The following is a 26,241-nucleotide window of genomic DNA, read 5'->3' as shown; positions in this document are numbered from 1 at the left end:
ATGATACGAAAAAGAGGATACTCAATGAGGGGAGAAAAGGTTGCCGTACGTGGAGACTTTCAGAGGAAGCCAAGGATTTCAGTGCTAGCGTTAATTGGAGCTACGGTTTACCCGACTACTACGATACGCAAGGAACGTTCGACAGGTTGAGCTTCGTGAGTTGTTGCAAAGATTTCGTGTACTCAGCACGTGGGCGCGTAAATCAATACCCGGGATCTAACTCGGTGTGGATTCTCGATGGAGCATCAATCCATCGCCATCCAGAGATTATAAAACTACCTGCGAAGTGTCGGCGTGGTCCCTATTTTTTGCCGGCGTATTGCCCATTTTTTAATCCCATTGAATTTCTCTTTGGGTTCGTGAAGAAGGCTTTTATGCGGCACTAGTGGCCGGGACCTGACTCCGCTCGCTGTGAAGACGTTCCAGCGCTTTGAATCGTTCGACATGACACGCCTGTTTGCGCACTGTGGTTGGATGAAACAAGGCATTTTTAATCCAGTCGGGCCACTCTCTTAGGAGAAACGACAGGTACCAGCCATTTGGGACGGTGAAGAACAAGCCGACTGCCGTGAAGATGAGCTAGGATTTGTAACGCACCAGTAGTTAGGCTACTGAGTATCCTACAATTTACTATCTACTCTTCATGATCGATGTCAGCAATGTTTTCAATCAGTGGAACAGGATCGACGACATCACTAGGTGGGGGAGGGAGGAAATATGAAAAATCCACAGTTTTTTTAAGGATAATCCACACCGACAGATCCACAGTCCACAACAATCGACGACATTGTACTGTACCAGTGCAGTGTTATATTGACGTCATCGCCTGTAAAACGATGGCGCCCTCGGAGGCTTAAGTACCATTGGTAATTAAGCCTCCGAGGGTACTACCAAGTACTGCTTGGTAACCAGTGTTTTATCACTCAAGAACTACCAAAGAAGCCCCAATTCGTCGCTTGAGCAGCCCGCAACCCCGTCCAAATTCACCCGCTCACAACAATCACGACGCAGTGCCTTCCCCCAAGCACGAGCTCCGCCACCACTGCCAGAAGAGTCTGAGCCGCCACCAGAAGCCGCACTTGCAGCCCAAACGCCACCGAGGTGTCTGTTCCGTCGTCTGAAGCCTTGAAGACTCTGTTAACGAGTCAGTATTGCCCCCAAGAAGCCTCGCAATCGGCACCTACTTGCTGTTCGTCGTGAAGAGGCTGCTGCTTTCAGACGTGCGTTGTGTTAGACGCGTGAAGCTACAGCCGTTGGTCCGCTCTGCTGGCGAGTACCTCAACCACATTTACGACTTGACACGACCTGTGTGCTCCTTCACGTGTGTGCCTGGCCAGTAAGTGTGGCGAGGTGTCAGTCATTATGGATGCCAGTCTAAAGGCGCAATTCTGGAATGAAGGCTACCTTGTCGGAAACTTAAGACTACCGCCTCACACTTTGGAGAAAGCTAAACAGGAAATCGAGCAACTGGACTTCAGACCTATTTTTGGTGAAGTGTATGAAGTAGAACGTGACCATTTCCGTCTTCAAGCTCCTATTGCTACATTTGGTCCGGCTACAAACAAAATATACAAGCGAGTGAAGGGTATTGTGGAAGGATCTGATAAAAATTGGTACACCAAAAAGTCTATTTGGAACGCATTGAAATCACTTCCGGGGGGCCTTCGCCAAGGCATCCACCTAGATTTTCCTTCATTCGAGACAAGCAAAGCGAAACTGGAAAAGGGTATTGTTCAGGCGTCTGTCATTATTGCTCTTCAATCAGACACACAGTTCTACGTCTATCCTGGCTGTTTTGGAGTCTATGCAGAAATGGACAAATGCAAACTGTTGTCACTCGACGCGGGCGCATTCCTGCTGTTCCGCGGAGACTTGGTCCATGCAGGGGCTGAATTTAAAGAGGAAAATTTGAGGCTGCATTGTTACGTACGTGTACGTGGAATTCCACAAAAGGCCGACGCAACTGAAGCTGCTGTGTTCAGAAGCTACATGTGCGAGCATTGCGTCCAACAGTGCACATCGCGTCGTCATCTCTCCAACCACCGCCGTTACTGTGCTGACAACCCAAACAAGGTCAAGTCCAAGAAAGCGCGCCTAGAAGCTGATGCGCGTGGGGGGATTTGCCACAAGTGCAACAGGAAATTCAAGAAGCGAAACGCGCTGTACCAGCATAACCACCGCCGCCATCCGAAGAAACCGGGGAAGTCCAGCTACACTGAAGAGCTAGCGTACGTGTACCACGAAGACGGCGTGGATGACGAGGTCGAGCACAGTGATAACATTGAGGAGGAGAGCAAAGATGATTTCTACGTAGATAATGATGATGCGGTCGACGCTGAGAGCGACGACGAAAGTGAGGACGCAAGCGAAGAAGAAGTCGAGGAAGAGGAGGGTGAGGAGGTGGGAGAAGCAGAAAGCGCGGAGGAGAGCGAGTGGGAGAGTGAGGCGGAGAGTGCACAGGACAGTGAATAACTGAATACACAATTTAATTTGTTTTTCTGTTTATTTTAAGCTAAATAAAAAGCGATCCGTATTGTCAGAGTAAGCGATCCGTATTGTTAGAGTCAGCGATCCGTATTGTCAGAGTAAGCGATCCGTATTGTCAGAGTAAGGGATTTGTAATGCCAGACTTTAAAAATAATATCTCTAGAGGCTTAACGTACGTATTCGTTTCATGTAGCAACTGAATCTTATAGACTGCATTCGCAGGAAAACAATATGGTAATACTGGCACAAAGTGGACGTCAGCAGCAAGACCACAGTGAAGATCGGAGACATCAACGATATCTTTGTGGCTATCAAACCAACAGCTGAACGGCGGAAAATCGACATGAGGAGACGCGAGGGTAGATCCAACAGACTTCACTGCGTCCTTGTGCAAGACTAACCGGCTTAAGAGCACGATATATGCTTACTACATTTTAATGGGAATTAAATCCCACGCGAGGTCATCATCAGCCTTATCGGCTGTCCGTGTGTTCAACTCGCAAAGACACTATACGTATAACAAGAAACATAGCAAGAAGAAGGCAATAAGGCGATGAAGTGATGGTATATTCAAGCAAACATTCATTTCGTGTGTCTACAACAACGATAAAGCTGGACCGTTAAGGATCGGACGTCCACGTTTGGACTGGTCTGCTTCGGCTGCTTCTGCGATCTGATCTTCTAAGGTTTTTCTTTTGTTGCGCCGGCTGCGGTTGAACAACTTCCTCTTGCCAGGTTGGTCAGTACCAAACCTTGTATTAAAGGCGAAGAGAAGATGTACACACTGGCCTTTGTGGAAAAAGTATTTACACGGGCAAGTGCGAGTAGTTAGATCCACTGACCATCCTTCTTCCGGCTGTTCATCTCTTTCCATTCTAGCCGCATTAGCACCAAGTTGCACAGCCACATCCACAACTTCCATCGACTTCCTCTTCGGCTTCACGTAGATTCGAGGTGTAGCTTTAGAAACGACAAGTACAAAATTGCTGGAGTCGTCGAAGGATGGAGTCTCAACGAGCAGTTGCTGTCGGCGCAAAGCTGTCGCGCGCCGTCGAAGCCTGCTGCTAGCGGTAGATGTTTCATGGAATGCAGCACCCGACACGCTCTCCATTCGACAACAAACTTGAAGTTGACCAAGCAAAGACCCCATTAGCATTCGCTCTCGTAAAGTGTAGGTTTTCTTCAGCTTGGCATTGAACGTTTCCACGGGATTATTTGTAGTTGCCCAACCAACAGGCGTACGGAAGCACTGCCATTTCACAAACTTTCCCGTCAGCCACTGCTGCAGAAAATACTCTCCAAATCGCTCGACATCTGGGTCGGCAAGCCACCGCCGCACTGCAGACGTCTTTTTAGCATGAAATTCCGAGGCGTTTCTTGCGTAATGCATATAAAATATATCGGCCAAGACCAGGCTACGCTTACCGGGTAGTAGATACCTCGTCCGCTCATGAACTTTTGCGATAACGTGGTAAAAGCACATCAAAATCTCTGTTTCACAATCCTCGAACACTGATGCCATCGCATTGTACTGAGCTCCGTCGGCGTCTCCAAGAATGTAGTGCACTACCATCGGCTTCCGCAAAAATCGAGCGTAGATAGCTCGGAGGGATGCAAGCGCACTCGCGTAGTGACGCTCTTCTTGTTGTGACACGACGACCAAAGCAACCAAGTGAAAGGAACGAGAATGGTCAGAAATTCCACAGACAAAGGTAGGATAATCCACTTGGTTCAACTTGTAGGTCGCATCAAAATGCAAAATGAAACTGTGCGGATCACGGTCGAGTCGTTTTAGGAGTGTCTTCGTAGTGAAGCCGACAAAAAATGTGCTAGTGTCGGTTCCTTCACCAATATTGATGTCTCCATTACAATTCATGTTGCTCGAAAACGAAAATGCAGAGCTTTCTTCTTCTAGCCCAGTGTAGGCTTTTGCTCTGATAACTTCCTCCAGAATATCCAAGTCGTCCGTATTGTTCAATTCAGTCTTGCGGCAATACGTAACAAAACTTTGCACCTTGCTGAGATGCGGAATTTTTTCCGCAGAGGCACCAACAGCCAGCGCGTTTCGAATTCGAGCAGGTTTCAGACCGTTAACAGCTAGTTGGCGCGCCGTTCTCTTTTGTTCCAACGTCAGGCCGCCAGTTGGAGGATCATTTCCTTTCACTTCGTGTAAACCAAACTCGTAAATATTCACTATGCCGCTTTTGCAGCATACAAGCGTCTTGCATTTCCAACGACACCTTAAAGGTGCGACACACGCATCCGCACACGTAGCTGAAGAACACGAGAAGACCCGGTATCGCATTGTGTGAGGTGATGGATCCGTACACACGGCACATATCGATGTGTTGCTGACAGTGACTTTGTGTTTCTTCGCGTGCTTCATGTTTTCCACAATACGCTCGCTTTCCACCTCCGACACCTGCCGATACAGCATAGCCCACGGGAGTGGCTTTCCCATTTGTTAACGCGGCTGTGTCAGATACATTGTTAGCAATCAAGCAAACAAAATACAATAATTAGGTAGTTTTAGCGTCCGTACGGTAGGTAGAGGATTTCGTCTAGCTACTCACTATGGGCTTACGAGTGCTGCGCGTAGAGAGCAGGGGGAGTCAGGTGGCGTTGTTGGTGGCTGGTCTCGACGTTTCCTACCGCAGATTTTGATTGGATGCGTGTCGGCCAATCTCCGGAGGTTTGTAATCGGTCACTGGTTGGCTAAAATTTAGTTTGTTTGATTACCTGACATTTGGTGGATTGATTGATCTTCTAGTGGATTTGTCAATTCAGCTATGGATTAGTATAGTGTGTTATTTACTGGGCTCACAGATCTGTGGATTAATACTATCTCTGTGGATTGACCTCATAGTACTGTGGACATTTTACGCGTCCTCGTGGGGGAGGCAGTAATTCGTCAATAAATGCCTCGATGATTGCCTTTCTGTCAGCTAGTCGATTCTTTAGTGCTTCAACCCGTTTTACTAATGCGTCAACATCACGACGGATTTGCTCATTATCTGCAATAGCTGCGGCAACACAGTCCAGTGCGAGTCGAGATGATCGATTGAGGTTTGAGATGTGTAGCTCAAGACGCGAGTCCGCTGCGTTCAGTAAATTCGCTACGTACTCCGGAGGTGGATCTGAAATTGCATCAGTCCATGTCGATCGATTTAAGTTACGCGTGATAGAGTTCGCCCACATGCGCCAAACAATCGCCGATCCTTGTAATGTGCTCCCCCAGTGTTGCTGCAGTTGGACAACCACATCGTGCAAAGTGCTCTCCGCAGCTGCACCAGCTCGATCGGTTTCCGGAGGTTGAATGCATGCCTCTTTAAATTCTTGGAGGTCTTGAGCCTTTGTTATTGCGAGGCCAAATTCGTACACAAGAAGTTGCACAGTGTGGCGACGTGTACTTTTCACCCACTGTGCCCAAGCGTCTTCTGTCTTGGTGCTTTCGATAATGTGCCTTTTGAATCTGAACTGCATGAGTTTGTGTCATTCTTCCTGGAAAGTAGTCTAACAGTGACCATTCGTTATTCGTCTTAACTGCCCGTCCTTTGATGTGACTACGAAGCTGTACGAATAGAGAAGTGATAATGTCGTTAAACGTGGCTCCACACACGGTCATTTCATCTAGCGTGACGCCAGATGCATCTCGCTGGCCAATTGTAGCCTTGATAATTGGCTGGACCACCAGCGTTAGCTGCCGACGTTCTTCTGAGTGCGCTGCGCTTGGCGACCGTCGAACTGGAGTTCGTACCCGCTCAGGATACGGAGAGACGCGCGTATGAGGCGTCGAGCTTCGCTGTGATCTCAGAGCTGTCGAAATGGCTGGTGTTGTTGCCTCTCGCTCGCTAACACTAGTCGTCTCCATGTCTCCAGTCCTCGGGCTTGGGCTCACCACCTCGACGTCCCCCCTGCTTGGTCTTGAGTTCGCCTCCATTGCACTGTTTCTCTCTGGGAATCTGGTCAGATACACACCATTATTGGGAATACACTATAAGATAGGTAGGGATCGAAATTCCGGAGCGGTTCAATCGGCCGATTCGCTTAACATAAATTAATACCCCCATCTTACATCCTCCGCCTCTTCATAATCAGATCTTCTAATATCTTCTTCACCATGGACGACCTGAAGGTGACGTTGCTGTCCTCTCCAGCCCCAGACGCCTCTACTCTCTCGGATGAGTCCTCACCACCTCGTCGATCTTCTCGCATCCGCGATTTCAAACTGCGTGGTCGTCATTCCCTCCCCAAGTGGATGTACCCTCCAGAAGGCGAGACTCATCGACTCAAAGTACCCCCACACTCGATCCAAGCCACCCGCGATCTCCTGGAGATCCCGAAGGAGCATCTAGGCGAATGGCCGTCCACTGCTATCTGTGGCAACGATATCCTGGCCAGTGTGCTCTATTCATCGGGTATTGTGGCCGCAAAAGCCGGCAAACTCACTCCTTTGGCCCAAACCTTCGTGGCCTTTGTGCTCTACCTCTTCCGCTCCATTTACGAGGAAGCAGTGACCGCCATCCCCTTGAATGGAGGCTCTTATAATGTCTTACTCAATACGACATCCAAGAGAACAGCAGCTGTGGCCGCCACGCTTGGCATCATCTCGTACTTAGCCACAGGGGTGGTCTCCGGCACCTCTGCATTGCGATATCTCGACACCCAAGTGGACGTGAGTGTCGTGCCCGGCACAGTGGCGCTGCTCTTTGTGTTTGCAATGCTTTCCATCATTGGCATCGCCGAGAGTGCAACCGTAGCGTTGATAATTTTTATCGCTCATGTGTTCACATTGACGCTCTTGAGCGGATTCTCACTCTACTACGCAGTGCACAATCCAGATATTTTCTGGCAGAATATGAGGACGGATTTTCCCGATGTCAATGTGGCTGGAGATGTGATCAAGGGGAATGTGTTAACGGGGATTTTCTATGGATATTCGTCCGCCATGCTGGGGATCACGGGGTTTGAGACCTCAGCGCAATTTGTTGAGGAACAAGCACCCGGGGTTTTCAGAAAAACTCTGCGGAATATGTGGATATTCGCCACTTTCTACAACTTGTTACTATCCTTTTTAACACTCGCTGTGCTACCGTTGGAAGGACCTGGGGGGATCTACAGTGACAAGGATGTGGTGCTGGCAATGATGGGACGTATGGCAGCTGGCAAGTGGCTGGAGAGTTGGGTATCCATTGACGCCTTTGTGGTGCTGGCTGGAGGCGTTCTGACGTCCTATGTAGGCATCACGGGTCTTGTGCGTCGGTTGGCATTCGATCGCGTGCTTCCGGCTTTTCTAACACGCACCAACAAGTGGAGAGGCACGAACCACTACATTATCCTGCTCTTCTTCGCGCTACAAGCCAGTCTAGTGATCTTACTACATGCTGATGCCACAGTTTTGGCTGGCGTATTCACATTCGCGTTCCTCGGAGTCATGGCACTCTTCGCCTTTGGCTGTATGCTGCTCAAGTTGAAGCGTGAAGATATTCCACGTGACGTCCACGCTCCGTGGTGGAGCTGTATCTTTGGACTGGCTATGGTTCTACTTGGACTTCTGGGAAATCTTCTGGGAGATCCAGCGATCTTCACGTACTTCGCTCTCTACTTCGTCGTTTTCGCCTCGACGATGTTCGTCATGCTGGAGCGCGTCTTCATTCTGCGTATCTTGCTGTACATTATGCAACAACTCTTCCCGTCTAGCAGTGCTCGCGACGGCGCAGTTGAAGATATTGAGGTAGCCAAGTCTCAAGGCAAAGAAAAGAGCGGATCTCGGACTGGAGCTAAAGGTGGACGCACGATTACTGCCGTGCTGCAAGAGATCCACCTTCCCCCGATTGTGTTTTTCCTCAAGACGCCAGACCTGCCGCTGCTTAACAAGGCGATTCTCTACGTTCGGAAGAACGAGCAGACGCACAATTTACACGTCGTACACGTGAGTGAAGACGCTAATCTAGACGAAGATGACAGTGCTGAAGTGACCGAAGCTGATGTGCAACGACGGCAGCTTGAACGAGAGAATGTGGAGGATATGCGTGAAATGACTCGCGTGTTCGACCTCACGTATCCGAAAATTAAGATCGACTTTGTGCACGTTTGCGGCTCAAGTTTTGATACTGCGCTCGTCCACTGGCTGTCGGACCAATTACAGGTTAAACCCAACATGATGTTCATCCGGCAGCCTGGCACCAAGCACATTCATCAGGTAGCTGCCCTCGGTGTAAGAGTCATTACTGGCTAGAAGTGTGAAACAAATCCAGGTAAGAATTGAAACTGCTACTACACTATCTTAAAAAAAACAAGGGGTTTCAAAACACACTACACTTGTTTTACAAGTTAGCGAATGCCTAAGTTGTCCGCCATATTAGTCGACATATCACGGCTGTACAAATACAATTACTTCTCCTCTACCGGAACTTTTTGCTTTCTCTTAGTGATACGTTCCATGCACGTAAACCTTATCAAGCCATCTCCTGATCCCTTTCCGTCTCTACCATTTAGGAAACGTGAGATTCTTTGAGCCAGCAACTGCGACGGGTATTCGATGAGGTGGTAGCTTGTTGTCGCTAGCAGCAAAATCAGAGCGAATCGGGCGAATAATCGGTTGAAATACTTCTTTTGGTGACTCACCGGAGGATAGTCGATAACAAAAGAGTGCAGCAAGTAGACTGAGAAACTGATTTTCCCCCAGTAGCGCAACACGCTCCACTCAAACATCGTTGAAATACAAGACGGACGGATCATCTCAATCACAAAAACTGTTGTCATCTGCACGCTGACAAAGCCAAACCCCTGGGAAGCTGGCACTGGGTCTTTGTGGACCCAGTCAAAGAATAATCCTTGAAAGGACACGCTCAGCATCAGCGCAATAGCCAAGCCTTCCATTATTCGGAGGACAAGTGTGTGATACCAGCGAAAGTTAAACCCCGTCTTTTTGATCCACAAATCCGACCTCACGAAAACTACAGCACCCAAAGAGCCTGCCATGAACGTGTGAAGATGAGGAGCGAGGGCCATGTGACTAGTTCGGTACGTGTAGCACCCTTCGTGCACGACCCATACGGACAAAGGAACAGCGACAAGCCACCAGTATCGACGCAAACCCAGCGCAACCATCACAAAAGCTGGAATCACAAAATAGTACCCAATTTCCAGCGGCAGCGTCCAAAACACGTGAGGACGGTATCCTGTGTAGAACATTAGCACCTTGCCCAGCTCGTAGTCTTCGGGTTTCTTCAAGCGAAAGTAGCGGTGCTGGTTTTCAAATGACAAGCAAGAAAGCACGATCGCTGTCACTGCAAACAGCGGATACACGCGGAAGAAGCGTTTCTGGAAATAGTCTAGCAACGCGATTGTCCACGAGCGAGCTCCCGCTTGCTGTGCTAATAATTTCATGCTCTTCTTCATGAACAGCCACGTTAGCAAGAACGACGATAACACGAAAAAAGCGTCCACAGCTACTGAGCCCAGGTGAAGTCTGTTCGTGGGAAACTCGTGTGAGTGCTGCATGACTACCAAAATGGCAGCTAGGCCCCGAATTCCGTCGAGGAACAGAACTTTGGTCGGCGCAGCATTCGTCGAAGGTGTTTTGGCTTCGGGAGTCTTTTCGATCGGTGAATTTGTGCTGGTGTTCGCGTGTCCTACAAATGTCTGATCCTCCAACTCAGCAGTTGAGGAAGACGTCTTTGCTTCCGAAATCTCAACCACGCTGAGGTGAGTGTCGGGGTCTGGCACGTCCGGCACGTCCAGCTCACTCACTGCAGTGTGTCCAGCGCCTCCCAGCATCCCTACTGCCTCGGTTTGTTCGGCGAATGGCTGTGTGTCGAACGCAGCGAATGGGAAGTGAGGCTGCTGTCCAACGCTTATTTTACAACTACAAAAGTACAAACGAACGAAGATGCGTAGATACCCATACTTTTTTGAAGAGCTCTTCAAGGTGGTGAATCACTGGTGATTCCACAGTCTGGTAGACCAGGCACGCAATGCCATGGAGTTGCCCTTCTTGCTGGAGGCATGTGGGATTGATCAAGGCGATGTGCACATTTAAAACTCGGGGTGAAAAGGAGATTGTCGTAGAAACGTACTTCGGTATCTAGGACTTTGTATGCAATCGCAGGAAAATTAGCCGAGAGAACGTCAACATTGGCAAATGTTGATTCACAGAATCACTATTCTACTACTGTAGTACCGGTAGTAGTGATATAGCTATTAATATGCATCTCAATCAGCATTTGCTCGATTTAGTAGCCAGCTTGCGAAAAATCTGGACTACCGACTCGGTGAATATTTAGCAAACCAAGCATGGTGTAACGGGGTACTTGCCCCATGTTACATAAAGAGTGACCCGTCACTCTTGTGGACACCTGGTACACGGTACCAGGTGCTCTCGGAGCCAATCAGGGCATGACTACTTAGCTCCACTATAGGTAATCTCTAGTTTGTATGGAGCCCAAGCTAACCTTACTTATAAATACATCAGTCTTACATCTACTCCTCTAAGTAGTAAACCGTTCCCTTTGAGGCCGGGAGCACGTGGACTAACGTTCACTCGGGTAGCTATTACCCTTAAGCACTTCCTCTGTGCAAGGTGCTGTGTGACTCTGTCACACTTGGTAGCCCTCGTAGTCAATCCAACACCATCGCGGGTAGATTGAACTACCTACATCCTCTGTGCGCTCAACGTTTGAGCCATGATGGACCGAAGCGAGTTTGCTCGCTTGAGCGACTCAAAGTACGAGTCTGTTCGGAAGATGGGAGGCATCTTTGGACAATATGTCTTTCGTAGCTTAGCGGCGGCGACGCCTGTCGAGCAACAAGAATGCGTTACCACGTTTAAGACCTACGAGCGCGGCCTCATCGCTTACGTCCGCGGGAGCTTGGAGGCCTCGATGGCCGCTCCCCAGGCAACCAGGCCTAAGCCGGTATGGCTGAAGGTCCCCGCGTTTGAGGGGAAGGAAGGAGAGATCCTTCACTTCTGTGTCCGTGAGGTGGAGATCGCCATGAAGGCGGCTCTCATCTCGGACGAGTCAGTTCGGTGGCGTTTGCCCTGTCCAGCCTTCATGGACGTGCTAAGCACTGGGCATACATCAGGGAGACGACATCTCCTGGATGCTTCACATCCTGGGCTCAGCTGTGTGAGCAGCTTTGAGTCGCGTTCCTACCGGCGAGCAACGAGTTCCGCCAGCTCTCACGCTTTCTCGCGTGTAAGCCAGGTAAACGTGAGCTGCAGGAGTACGTGCAAGAGATGCGCGCGTTTGTGGCATCTCTGGCAGGGAATCCTCTGCCTGAAGACGTCAAGACAACAGTCTTCATGGACGGCCTGAAGGTCGGTTCTGCTCGCACCCAACTATTCCGGGTGCAAGCGACAACTATGGAGGAGGCGATTCGAATCGCCCTCCAAAAGAGTAGAGTCACAAGCAGGCTGGTACTCCTCGGGAAGAGGAACATCGCCACGATGAGAATGGAATTCCTCGGGAGGCGGAGCATCGCAGCAATGACGCTGTTGCTCCTGCTGTCACGCAGCCCGTTGACCGACGCGTACAGCGAGCCCGAGCCCATAGACTGAAGCTCAGCCGAGAGCTTGGTCCGCTGCTACGAATGCAGCGGACATGGACACTACCAGCGTGTGTGTCCCTCGCCAGCCCTCGGGAAGAAGACAGCCCGTGTACCCCAGGTCCGGTGGCGCAGGCCACGTCCAGGAGGCCGAAGACTCCCCGGCAGCCAGTAGAGGCGGAAAGCCTTACTGAAGAGCGCTAAGTCCTCGGGATGGGTGTGCAGGTTGTGCACACCACGGGACTTAGCCCAGAGAGAAGTGGCTCTCTCAAACCGGTGAATGGCAGTGGTAGTACACTCGGTGTACGAGGGAACGGTACTCACTGAACGTTCGATGAGCTGGTCCTTGGTGAACTAGCCTTTGGTACGGTGAAATAAGTACCAATGGTCCTCAACGGACCTGAACGTTTGGGTTCGATGAGCTTGCGCACCGCGGTGTCGCTCGCAGTTCTCGCCATGAACATCATGGCTGTGCCGAACATAAGGCACAGCCTGGACTTTAGAGTGGCAAGGCTGAGAAGGGCCTATCAGTCCAGGTCTATGGCGGAGCATTGGTGAATCATGTTCCCACCTCCGTCATGACTGGGGCGTCTGATACAGACCACCAGGACGCAGAAATGGCACGGTGCTGTCAACGCGCCGACAGCTCTGCGTACAGCAAGACCATGCTCCGCTGCGGCAATGCCACGGGCATGAGTCTTTACCCGGCGTGTGGACCTGCTACACCAGCGGCGTCCAACGCCGAAGGTCATCGCGCCGTACGGGCTTCGACAATGGTTATGACTTTAAGCGCTAACCAGGTGGGTAACTTAGGACCACACGGTCGCCCAGACCTTAACTGAAGAGGAAGGCGCTGAATGCGCTTCCTGTGTGGATAGCACCACACGCAGTCGTCCAAACTATAAAGGAAGAGGAAGGCACTCATCATGCTTCCTGTGTGGGTAACACAGTACCACACGCAGTCGCCCAGACTATAACTGAAGAGAAAGGCATTGTCCATGCTTCCTGTGTGGGTAACAAAGTGCCACACGAGGTCTAGAGTGCCTCTGATGTCGTCAACGAGACATCACGACGTGTACCACGTCACGTTAACCGCCGCAAGTCGGGTCTGAACCCTGTTCAGGCCGACGTCGCTTCAAGCGACTCGGAGTCCAGGGCCCGGAATCATCTGACTCGGTCGGTGGACATCAACTCTGTCCGGTGTGTGTGCGGGTCTGACACACCAGCTGATCCCAAAACCGAAGGTCGTCGCGCTGTATGCGCTTCGACAGTGGTGGTGCCGAAGGGCATTCACCAGGTGGGTAACACAGGTACACATTGCGGGTTACAAGTTCCGCAAGCGGCGAAGCTGCTTAAGGAGCCCGACATTCGGTGCTCCGAGCGTGTGTAACAGAGTTCCACGCAAGGTCACTCAGACCATTACTGATGAGGAAGTCGCTGTATGCGCTTCCGGTATGGGTAACAGAGCTCCACACATCCAAGGTGGGTACTCTAGTTTCACAATTAAGGCGAATAACATAGTTCCGCACACAGAGCCATTAGCTCGAGGCGCGAGGCTGTCTTGGCCTCGCCAGCCGTGAGCGACTCGCTCGACGTCAAATCGCGTAGACTCAAACTGCTGACGCGAAGATTGGATGCCTTCGGTCGGCACGGCCGACGCAGTGCACGGAGCGGAGAGCCGTCGTACCTGCCAGTGGCTATCACAAGCCACGAGAGACTCAGTAGTCTCGAGGTTAAGTGGGAGAGAGGCTCGAAAATACCTTTCCTCCCTGACTTTCCACGAGGCAGGTAGCCGTCGTGCTGCCAGTGGCCATCACAAGCCACGAGAGACTCAGTAGTCTCGAAGTTAAGTGGGAAAGAGGCTCGGAAATACCTTTCCTCCCTGACTTTCCACGAGGCAGGTAGCCGTCGTGCTGCCAGTGGCCATCACAAGCCGCGAGAGACTCAATAGTCTCAAGTGTAGTGGAAGAGAGGCTCGGAAATACCTTTCCTACCTGGTCTTGAGGTAAGACCAGGTTCCTTACGGAACCAGGAGTTGATGTACATCGACTGCAGGCTGGAGGCGAACAGCCGGGTAAGAGCTGCGGCAGCGCTAGCCAAACTAGCCAGAGTGGCGACGGAAGCCACTGACGCTAGGTGCCTCGGAAGCTGAGTGAGTCAGCAGTATTGTGGCTGCATGCAACCACACACTAAGCGAAGCGCGGACCTGGTGCAGTCACGGCACAGGTCCCTTGGTCATAAACGACCTGTCGAGTAGGGTGACCGGAACGTCTCACCCGCCGACAAAGCGGTTGCGGTACGTGATGTACGCAACGCGCCGGGTTTAATGGGCCGTGGAGCCATAACCCAAGTGTGATGCACGAGTGCACACACAACTGACCAGGTGGTGGTCGAGGCAACGCACGCAATCGTAACTGGTGCCGCACCGAGCATGACACCGTGGTGATGGCATCTTGCCTCACCATGGCTTGGTACCCGTGAGTACTCGGGGTCAATACCAGACACCAACGCCGCAGTGGCATGGTGGTGAGATATCCCCACCACGGTCGAGTACCATCAAGGTACATGGTGTCTGTAATAGACACTGGTATGGGTGCAAAGGATATGCACCATACCACGACCTGATGCGCTCTGGCGTAAACGCTGTAAGTCATCGCACGTACCGTGCATCGGCACTGGCTGCTGTCGAGCAGCCTGCCGGTAGTTCCACGTAATGAACTCATCGTGCATGACACGCATGAAGTACACGGAGCACTTATGGTAGCTGTGATACGTGTCGTACGCAGCGTACATCGTGTACGGACCTATGGACCTGTACACTGTGCTTGCACATGCGTCGTGCATGATGCGAGCACTGACCAGGAATCCGTTCAGGCGACAGCACAACAGAAGCTGTTGCCGCCAAACATGGCAACCTTGTGGTGGGCGTACCGCACCAAAGGTTAATACCGGACGGTACATGGTGTCGATGGGAGACACCTGCACCACGGCTGTGTACCGTCACGGTACACGGTGTCGATGAAGGACACCTACGCGCCGTTGGTATGACGACCAAGAGAGCGTGGCAGAAGCTCTGTCCGCAAGAATGGATCCTTGTTGGAGCCAAAGGCATGGACCGAGGTGAGCTGGGAGCTTCCTCTAATGCTGGGGCAAATGCTGCCTTTCTCGGTGTCGTCCCTCGCGGGAGACACCATGCTCCGGACGCGTTCGCGAGCACTGTCGTGTCCTCTATTGCGAACTGTTGGCGAATGCCACACGCTCGGATGCTATTGCATTCTATACCAAAGCACTGTACACGCACTAGCGCAAGAGCTAAGACAGCTCTGAGTGTAGGCTTTGCGGCCTACACAGCTGTGAGCATAGGGATGCAAACCCCAGTGAGCTTTGGGAGCACAAGTCACTGTGGGTGTGACTGAGAGCCGCGCCAGTCTCGTGGCTACTCAGTGTGAGATTTCACCTTTGGGCGTTTTAATTCTCTCACTTGTGATTGGAGAATTAGCTGTGATTGGAGATCAGGGGATTCTCAGTTAAGTGGGGGAGGATGTAACGGGGTACAATAAAGTGTGCCCCATGCTACATAACGAGTGACCCGTCACTCTTGTGGACACCTGGTAACGGCACCAGGTGCTCTCGGAGCCAATCAGGGCATGACTACTTAGCTCCACTATAGGTAGCCTCTAGTTTGTATGGAGCCCAAGCTAACCTTACTTATAAATACATCAGTCTTACATCTACTCCTCTAAGTAGTAAACCGCTCCCTTTGAGGCCGGGAGCACGTGAACTAACGCTCACTCGGGTAGTTAATTCCCTTAAGCACTTGTTCTGTGCAAGGTGCTGCGTGACTTGGCCAGCCGTGGTAACTCTAATAAAACTGATTGAACTTCGATCGATAATTTTACAGTCTGTATCGATTCGTAAATTGCCCATCTTTATTCTAAAAAAATTGCACGTAACATCCACATAGGCTCCCTGTGACTTATCCACATGCATCTCGCGCAGTGTGTTCTCAGGGCGACCTGTGCTGAAGTTAACCAACACTGGCGTTGCGGTACTATTGGTCGTTCAGACCAGCGAGATCCTTTAGAAGAAGCCGCTGGTCGTATAGAGTACAGACGAGGACACTTTAATATGACGGACACTAATGAATGACACGAGGTTTTTTGTCAATAATTTCAGCCAATAGAATGTCAAAAACAATATTGTGGCCATGAGCTCACTTCGAATCGTGCCATGGAAGAGCTCGAGCTGCGAATGCTCCAGTGGGGTATCCGCGATGGTGCCGGAGCTGCCGGCGACGAGGATGACGCTGCTGAAAGCGACAGTAGCGGTGGCGGTGAGGTGATCTATCAGCTGAATCTACCATCAAAAGGTCGTCGTAGCACGTATTCAAACGAACTAAAGCTTCGAGTCGTTGAGAAAGTTAAAGCAGGCGGCAAAGTCGCTGCTGTAGCTGCTTCCAATGACGTGCACACTCGCACAGCTGTGTACGAGTGGATAAAGAACGAGGATAGACTTAGAGAAGCGTGTGCTAACAAAAAGAGCTCCAAGACCACGTTAGGGGGCCAGGGCCGTCACTGCGTTTTCCCATACGCAGATGAGCTCATACAGTGGATTAAAGCCATGCGTCGTGATGATTTTGCACTAAAAACTAACCACTGTGTTGCTTTTGTCAAGGAAGAATACAGCTCATGGGCTTCGGACTATTTGCTGACGCGTCAAGAGGACAGTCTACGACGTGCAATCCGTCGCGTAGCACTGAGTCGCGGCTTTTCGTTTCGTCGGGCCACCAAAACTATCATATCGACCCAAGAGCTGCTCGCAGAGCAGCAGCGCTTTTCGGCAGAGGTTGGCGCCGAAATCAAGAAGGCGTACCAGCGAGAGTGCGTCTTCAATGCTGACGAAACCGCGGTCTACTACGAGGAAGACCCCGGCATCATCCTTGCCGAGCGCGGCCAAAGCAAGTCCGCGCGGGTCAAAGGACGCCGCCGTTCGGATCGAGCGAGTGTGCTGCTCACCGTTTCCGCGGCAGGAAAAAAGCTAAAGCCGCTAGTCATTTTCCGCGGCCAGCCAGGCGGCACAATTGAACGTGATATGACGGCATACTCGAACCAAGTCCTTGTAACCGTCCAACAAAATGGTTGGATGGATACAAGGGTTTGGAACGAAACGTTTATCAACGGTCAGTGGGCAGAATTTGTTTGTGACGAATTCCCAGACCCTCTAGCCATCTACGTCGACAATCTGAAGTGCCATGTGTCCGAGACCGCGCAGGAAGCATTCGCGTCGTGGGGGACAGAGCTCGTGCCTCTACCAAAAAACACTACTGCTGTACTACAACCTCTGGACGTGGGCATCATGGGCCCGTTCAAGAAGAAGCTACGCTCGCTGACGCTATCCTACAACTTAACCTCCATCCAGAGGAATGGGTCCCTGCCTCTGCGGGAGAGGCTGCTGGCGCTCAAGCGCATGTCTGCAGATGAGAAGAGAAAGCTGCTTGTAGACAGGGTAGTGACAGCGTGGGCGGCCATCGACGAGCGCTGCATCAAGCGGGCTTGGGAGAAAGCTGGACTGTAATACATGTACATCTTTACAGTTGATTGGATAAAAATATTAGGATTTGAAAGCATAGATAACGAAAAACCAAAAGTGTCATATTAAAGTGTCCTCGTCTGTAGCACGATACTGCTGATCCTGGCCATACTGGCCGTAGCAATGCTGTTGGCCATGCGTCGAGATGCTGCTGGCGCTAGTCACTTCATGTCGCCGACGTTTCCTCGTTGATGGTGCGAGTTTCTGCATTTGGGTAGAAGTATTTACGAGCCCCTACTCTTGGAATACCCGTCGACAGGAATAAAACTATCGGTAAACGGTAACGATAAAAAAGGAAGCGTGCTTTTCCCCGTGTGGTGAAAACTACATTGTACTGGAGAGATGAAATGATTCACCAACTTTAGGAGCCGGATATAGGATCATCTAATAAGGGTCGCTCTTAACGGATTCGCGATCCGGTGGGATCGTGAACAGCACTTAGGGATTGCGATCCGTTCGCTCTTAACCGGATCGCGGCCCGCCCATCGAGTGCGACCGAGCATTACAGTAGACTTAACTTACCGTAAATTAAAATTAAAGAATTTTAATGCTGCATTAGCAGCTCTGTGCGTAGCATTACGTACGTAAAATTATAGTGACAGGCATTAAATATTGCAAATAGGATGCAAATACATTTGTGCACCCCCGTTTGCGCCCTACCACGAGCATCGTGCACTGACGTCGTTTTCAGATAGCCGTGCGATCCGACGACCCCATTGAGGTCGAGATCCGAGACTCGGATCGCGTGGGTAGGATACAAAATCGGAAATAAATAAAGCAAATTTGATCAATCACAGGTCAGTGTTTCGGATTGCAATCCCGCTAAGAACGGCCCTGAGTTATTTTCCAAAAGGAAGCCAGCACTACGATTTACACATTGTCCTCAGAGAAAAGATATATATAAGTGAAAAATGTGACCCCCGCTACGACCGACACCCGACCGTTTCATGTCGGGTCCTTACGGTAAAATTTCGAAACTGCATATTCGAATACTAAGCGGTAAGCATATAACCTCAAATGTTATATTCTTATAAGGCTATCTCGTACTCCTTCAAGTGACTACTGTTTGTCTCACCCGTACTGTCGTTACTGCTGGTCTGTTCGTTGGGCCCATTGGCGAGATCCTGCAGCTCTTTAATCGTAGGCGTTAATATTACGGTCGGTGGCTGTTGCTGCTCCATGTATGCCACCTCCTACTTCCAAACCTTCTTGTACGCGCCAAGCCACTGACACTTTGTTGCGGTCTGTAAACTCGCCGTGATCTTCATGTCCAAAGTCGCCACTGACGTAGCTTGATCCATGGCAATCTTGGTTTTTAAGGCCCCCCAAATTATTTCTATTGATTGCTGCTCAGGATGATAGGGGCGTGTACACGAATTCGTGGCCACAGTGCTAGACCATCGATACAGCACCGTACGTTGTCGACGGCTTTGTCTATAATAACAGTGTAAGTATTGGCAATGTTTCTTTTGTGGTATCGTGAATCGCTGAGAGAAAGAGATCGAGTCACGAACTATCGTCAGAGTGCTCCAAGGATTAGTCATGGTATTTTCGGACTATTGGCATCGACGGCGATGGCCCCCGTGACGACGCTGCGACAAAATGGCGTGGATTACCCCAGTCCGAAACATCGACTGGTTGTAGGTGCTCGGACGGGACGCACGGTAAGGTTCGGATTGATTTTTGGGTATAGAAGATAAGGGCACAAAGGATAAGAAGAGAGTAAGGGCCAACTGGCCCTAACAGCAACAGAGCAGAATTTTTCCCGATGCACACAGGTATTAAGCGTCGAGGTAAGTCTCTTACCTTTAGTGGCCCTGCAAGGTATGCCTACCAGCGAACAGCGACCTTCCTCAAGGCAGTGCTCGCTTCCAGTCAGACCAAGAGACTAGTTGAGTGTTTGTGCTTTGATTTGCTCCCTCTTTGAGGAAAAATTCGGGTATTGGATTCCCGATATTAGAGATCTCGGAATTGATTATGTACCGCAGATAGCTTACAGCCTGAGTTATTCTCGGTCACCCCCGTAAAAGAGTAAAAGAGACTTGGTAACCTCCGCTGTTGGTGCTACAGTGTATTGGAGAGAGAAAAAGGAAAGACGTACAGGCGAAACTCGTGTCTGTTACGTTTGTGTGTTTTGTCTACTAGCGTAGACGGTAAGAAAATAAAGCGTCGTCTCATGGTGCTGGGCCTTACTTGGTTCCTTCTACGCCCCAACTTTCGCCAACCCTCATGGGAGGTGAATTGTTGTGTGCAGAAGCTCGCTACATATTTTGATGAATCCCTACACCACAACTGGTGCCGCGACCTGGGATCGGTGTGAGGTTTTATTATTGTTGTGTTATTCAGAAAAATTCGAGTAAAAGACACAGACTAATTGATGATGGCAAGAGGATTAAGACGGGAAACACGTTGCCACATAGAGTTAGGCGGCGTTCGAGCACGTCGGCCGAGAACTACAAAACCGCGGAGTAGGGCATCATAAACCCGAATTACCTGGCCAAAGCGACGTCCGAGTGCACCACGCAATACGAGCACCCCATCAGACGGGAAAAACGGAGCTACGTATTTTAAGGCAGCAACTGAGCAAACTACGCAGACTGGGCACTTCAAAAACGCGGAGCATGGCACCACAAATGTAAAAGCTCTTTGATTAGATTTTTTTTAGAAACCATGAACACGCTGGCTAAGATGAACAAGCCAACGCACCCGAATTCGTTTTTTTTTACATAAACCGTCAGCATTTGAATAATATGATACGCATCTATCGCGGCAGCTTCGCAGCCGAGGTTAGTGATGGCCAATCGACCCAATCCGACCGATTGTATCGTCTCGTCTGACCAATCCGATTGTGTTTCGATTAGCATCGATCATTCATCGATCGGTTTCGACTGAATCCGATAATCAATATCATTTTATGCAGGTCAATAATTCCAAACGAACCAAGAATATAATCAAAGATAAGGATGAATATAGTGATCTTTCCGACAGATAAATTTTATAGTTACGACCAGAGTGGATTTAATAAGCACATTAGCCAATCACCTTTCTTATTTCGCTGCTTTTAGCCAATAATATGTGTTAGGGGTAGGGGTTGAACTCCGACACTTTCCGACATATATTTGTCGGAAGTCAAGGCAGAAATATGAATATACGAATACAATAATCAAATTAAAAAAATATTTGGCAAATATTCTATCAATTCGGACATCTAGGCTGAAGCAGGAATATCCCTAATGTAGGAGTTCAATAGATGAGAGCCACTAATTACTTTTCAAAAACAGAAGAGACAGCTCAGCATGAGCCTCTCGGCCTTCGTTCCTACGAACACGCAAAAGGCGCGTTCAACTGCGATTGCAGCATTCAAGCGGATGCTGGAGGAGGAGCATGTTAGTTTGGAATTTGTCCAAGCTAGCATTCTTCTCGACACCTCTGGCAAACGCTTAGCGGCAACAATGGACCGATTTGGTTTCTATTTGGCCACTAACGAAGGTAAGAAAGGTAAACTTGCAGGAACACTGCGTCCTCATACTATAGAAACGTAAAGCTATGGTTATTTGATGTGTATCCTCACTTGCGTGTAGTTACTGAATTGATATTGTTAAAGCAAGGAAAGACGTTAGATAAACACTGCTTAAAACGTGAAAATGGAGGGTTAACTAACAAAGCTCCTCCTTGTACTAAGGAGGATTTAAAGGCTTTAGTACGTTACGTTTACAGCAATGCACGAGTCAACGCAGACTACCAAGACGCTGCCATGGCGTGCTTAATGTGGCACTGCTTTGGTCGATCATCAGACCTCTGCTACGTCCAGAAGCAACATGTGTCGGTGTCATCTGACGGCGTGTTTTATCTGCGTTTGCTCCGCGTAAAGACTTCCGAAGAACAAGGCCTCACGCTTGTCCCCGACAAGGACGACTTCTTGACGTGTCCACTGCACTCGCTAGCAGTAGCGCTGGCAACACAAGAAGCCCCTAGTCCATCGCTACTTGGTCACTTGCCAGCGCTAACTCCACAGACAAGTGCTACGCTTGATGCCGGAGCTCCACTGCACAACTTGCTTTCCTTGACCCCGACACACTTCACGTTGCCGTTGCCCCGCGACCTACAAGTCCTCAAGACACAGTTAGCAGAAACTCACCCGCTCCAATCCCGACGCTGGACAAAGGCGTGAAACGAGGCGAGGACAGCATGCAGAGCCACGTCAACAGGATGCTGAAGCGCGTAACCGAGCCTGCAGGGGTCAAGGCGGAGCTGAGCTCTCATTCCTTTCGGCGAGGAGGTGCTCAGCACGCTAATGGCGACGACCGACTTGCTGCTCAGTGGATCTTCGACCGTGGTGCTTGGGATATGACGAAGACAAACAAGGCCTTTGCCTATATCACCAACACTGCGAGGGAAGACAGGAAGGTGGCGCGCGTCTTGAGCGGCTGGAGTGCTGACGCTGCTCCTAAGGTGATCGACACGGCTTTGCTGGACTGCACGGCGCTCGAGCATCTTGAACGGTTACAAGAGCTGTTGTTCGCCACCTGTACAGGTCTCAAAGAGCGCAGACTAAACGTGAGTACAAAGGTTCTCAGCGTACTCACAGCTTACCTTGTCCGACACTATCCTCAGCTCAAGGCTCTTGCCCCTGGATCACCCATCGTCATCCGCGTTGAAGAGTGCCTGGTTGCTGCTGACATCCCACTTGCGGACTTGCTGAAGTGGTCTATAGCGCTGAACGAGAAAGCCGATGTACCTGCTCAAGACAAAGAAGAAACCCAAGAAGCAACGCACACGTGTCCGGCAATGAATCATCTTTTGGCTGTCATTCAAGAGTTAGTTGCATCCAATCGCGTCCTAGCAGAACGCATGACCATCGTCGAGGCTGCGCTACTCAAGTCGAAGTCCAGCTGCGTAAACAAGGCAGCAGCTGAAGAGCAACAACAAGAACAAGAATCGTCAGATCAAGAGCCAAAGCCTAAGCGAAGGAAAAAGCAAGCAACGAACCTGTCCGCCACGTGGTACGAGTGGTACACTAAGACGCCTCCTGTGTGGAGCAGTACTGACCGTCAAAAGAAGTCCGAGTCGCGCCACGTCGTCGCATTCATGAAGATCTTCTTGCCAGATGGCATCGCGTTAGACATCCAAGCGGAGGACTACAAAGACCAAGTTCTCGACGCCGGTCGCAGGGCAGAAGAAGCTGTTCTCGGGTTCCTAAAGTCGCAAGGCGTTAATGCGAAGGGAGCTGGCAGTGTTCTGCGCGCGCTACGACCATTCCACAAGTCTGGGGCGTTGGATGATCGCATAGGCGCGTACAAACGCCTCCTTGCCACCGGGAGAATAGTTGACCCTGCTCCAGGAGACACTAAAGACATACTCGCTGTGATAGGGAACGTCTAAACACTCTTGAATACAAATGCATTCACAGTTAGTACAGTTAGTTACAATACAACGCATTTCGTACAGCGAACTGCTTCTTCACCACCAACAAACCTGGTGCTGCACCTCACAATGTTGAACACACAGCACGAGCTCCTTCAACGGCAGCACGAATCATCGCCGATCTCTCTTGCACAAACCAACGCCGTTCTAGGCAGCAACGTCAGCACGAACCAGCACCGCCCTATCTAGCAGTTTGATTCGCAAAGTTTAGTAGCAAATCACATATAGGTAAACCGGCAGTAGGGAATCGGACCCCCCGCTCGTTACCATCCGAGCGCTGCACCAGCAGTGCCGGCGGGAGTTGTGCTTGTAGGCGGCATAGTATCGATGCTTGTGGGATGAGGTCTGCGAGGTGGCCGGCGAAAAATGAGGACTGAGCCGCCAACAGCTCTGTCGGCAATAGCTGGCGTCGTTTTATTGGCTGAGTAAAAAACCTGGATGAGGTTTAATATGTCGCGCTCTATCATTGGCCTATAAATAACCCTGATTTAAATGAGTGGCCAGTGCTACAGATGTCAGTAATATGGGCCGTGATGTCAGTGTAATGAAACCCACTCTATTAGAGGCCCCTCATCCTCGACTTCGGTCTCATTCATGATTTTGCTGTCTAGAGTGAACAGCGCTCTGAGCTCCATAATGCTACAAATACGTTAAAACGGGTTTTCTCGGCCTACAGGCCGCTACAGAGCATTTCCTTGCGCCTGTGATCTCCCTTTTGAAAGCTGACTGGGTTTGTTGTCGTACTTATGATAGTTAGCGTACTTAGTGTGCTCGCACTTAACTTACTTCTCTAAACCTAGCTACTCCGCTGATTTGATTGGTGGATTCAATGGATGTCCCATTTGTCGGAATCCGTCGGAAAGGGGTAGGGTGTCGGAACGGTTGCGATATGGGTAAGTAAAAAGACAAATATACTTATTCAGCTTTTATTGGTGGAAATAAAGCAGATAAACTTCAATGCTCCGAGGTAACATCCAGTTTGTTATAATATTCCTATTATTTGTCTTTCGGCTTCGATATATCATTAACGACGAGCTGTGAGTCCCAGCTCGTCCCAGAACAGCTAAATCAATCCACTGTTTTAACTGGTGTCGCTCTAGCCGTCGATGTAGGGAGGGCATTTCGCGCATATGGTGGGCACTCCCGGCGATACGAACCCAGCCGTTTCCATGTCTTAGCTGATCGCGTTCATGACTTATTCGAGTGTTTGGTGTGTTCTCGCTGCGTGGCGTTCTCGGATGCCGCTTTGACCTGCCGCCTTATTGTGCGTAGCAACGTGTTTCGCCCTACTCCGCGGTATTGGCGTTCTCGGTCGACGTGCTCGAACGCCGCCTTACTGTAGGTGGCGACGTTTTTCCCGCCTGATGAACTGCTCTCACTGCATGGCGTGCTCGGGCGCCGCATCGTTCTAGTTCTTCGTGCTTGGGGTGCCATGCTCCGCGTTTTTGAAGTGCTCGGTCTGCGTAGTTTGCTCGTTGGCTGCCTTATAGTACGTAGCTACGTTTTTCCTGTCTGATGGATTGCTCGCATTGCGTAGTTATTAGTACTTATGGTGCCCTACTCCGCGGTTTTGGCGTTCTCTGTCGATGTGTTTCTCGTCTAATGAATTGTTTTCGCTGCGTGGCGTGCTCGGGTGTCAAAATAAGCTGAGGTAGCTAGTCCAAAAATAGGAATCTTGTGCTAAAGCACATCCTGTGTCTCTGTCGCAGCCGCAGCATCTGCCGCGTCGAAGCTACACTATGAATATGACTATCAACCATTTTTAAATCTTTGGTACCTGTATAAACCTGAGATAGTTTTGAGGATAGTGCGCAAGCGACCCAATTGTAAAATGAAGCTGACGACAACGTAAAGAAGACAGACATCTACCTCTGGAATACACGCTCGATACGAATGAATATTCGACCCCCAAATCAATTTCTCTGCCACCCCTCTGTTATAAAAACGAAAGGACGACCTTCGCGTCCAGGTTTTTCGGATGAAAAAAACTCAGAATTCTGATTCGCCATGTATTATCCAGGCTGTGTTCCAGGTTTCATACCGATTTCTCCGAATCAGAAAACGTAAATTTAGCTGGATAAGTGTACTTCACTACCAGTTTTTTTCCAGGTGAAAGTATCTGGACAATATGTATGTGCGGTGTTCAACGAAAAGTGGAAGTGAACAGAGCTGAATGTCTCGCAGCCAACCAATATGGTCAAAGGTGGTCCGGGTATGGTCCAGGTATAACACCTGTTCAATTAGCATTTATCCGACATGGAAAAAGATGAAATGAACACCACTTCATTGTGTCGGCTACAAGTTTAGAAGCACCATAAGCTCAGGACCCCATCACACAAACACAGGTATTTTCCAGGTTTTATCCAGGTATCACATGTATTGAAAATATAGAGACCAAAGTCTCTTAGCTAGCGCTGCTTCATCTTCAAAAGGGCTTGTAGCAAAGCCCAGCGCAGCTTCGTTATTACAGAAGTTGACAGATCACTCGGGGCTTTGTCACTTACATAGCGCTGGAAGAACAGTGACACGAACACCCCGCAATTGCTGCCATCTTTCTGCTTTGGTTCCGTAACACTTACCTATTCGTAGGTATCACCTGTGTGTGGATGACTTCCTTTATCGCAATCTTTTAATGTTTTTCTCCATGTATTCGCGAAGGCTCTCCTCGAGACTTCTCCAGGAGTCATGTTCCTTCTTAAAGACAGGGACTGCAACCAAATACTCATTTTCCACACCCGAAAGTGATCGCTTCTTTCCCTTGCCCCCTTTAAATGCAGAAGCATTTTTTTCTCAGTGTCCTCTTCGTCTTCTTCTTCAGCAGCAGTTGATTCTTCTTCTTCACTTTCTTCTTCTTCTTCATCATCTTCTTTTTCTCATTTATCTTCTGCGGCTCCTTCTCCGGCTTCTTGCTGTTCTACTCCCTCTACTTTTTTTTTCTGTATCGGCCTCTTCCTCTACGTCCTTAGCTTTTGTCGTATTAGGGATAACGGGATCGTTACTCTGGCGCTCGCTCGCTCGGCCGAACGCGCCAGCTTTCTCAGAGCGCGCTCGCGCGCTTTCAAGATCTGCAACCTGGGTCTTGTTTCGCCGGTGTGCTTCCTCTTAATCGAGACGAACTTTCTCCGCCATCTGTGTCTTGAACATGGCAGTCTTGCGGGTCCGTGCCATGCGAAGAGGGCCAGGGAGCTGCCG

General features: G+C 50.0%; 3 protein-coding genes across 3 annotated transcripts; 2 read left to right on the top strand and 1 right to left on the bottom strand.

The window, feature by feature from the left end:
- PITG_15845 (uncharacterized protein) lies at positions 1 to 386 on the top strand (the record flags this gene model as incomplete). The annotated part of the gene is made up of 2 exons (XM_002898036.1): positions 1 to 89; positions 146 to 386. 2 exons carry the CDS (start codon positions 1 to 3, stop codon positions 384 to 386), a joined length of 330 nt encoding a protein of 109 aa, XP_002898082.1.
- Positions 387 to 6,607: 6,221 nt separating this feature from the next.
- Positions 6,608 to 8,725, top strand: PITG_15844 (uncharacterized protein; the record flags this gene model as incomplete). Its single annotated transcript, XM_002898035.1, has 1 exon — positions 6,608 to 8,725. One exon carries the CDS (start codon positions 6,608 to 6,610, stop codon positions 8,723 to 8,725), a length of 2,118 nt encoding a protein of 705 aa, XP_002898081.1.
- Positions 8,726 to 8,790: 65 nt separating this feature from the next.
- Positions 8,791 to 10,269, bottom strand: PITG_15843 (acyltransferase family; the record flags this gene model as incomplete). Its single annotated transcript, XM_002898034.1, has 2 exons — positions 8,791 to 10,086; positions 10,129 to 10,269. The coding sequence occupies 2 exons, from the start codon at positions 10,267 to 10,269 to the stop codon at positions 8,881 to 8,883; spliced, it is 1,347 nt and encodes a 448-aa protein (XP_002898080.1).
- Positions 10,270 to 26,241: the final 15,972 nt, after the last annotated feature.

Source organism: Phytophthora infestans, genomic scaffold (genome assembly GCF_000142945.1).
Source record: "Phytophthora infestans T30-4 supercont1.39 genomic scaffold, whole genome shotgun sequence".
Lineage (NCBI taxonomy): Eukaryota > Oomycota > Peronosporomycetes > Peronosporales > Peronosporaceae > Phytophthora > Phytophthora infestans.
This window is presented reverse-complemented; position numbering and strand designations above follow the sequence as displayed.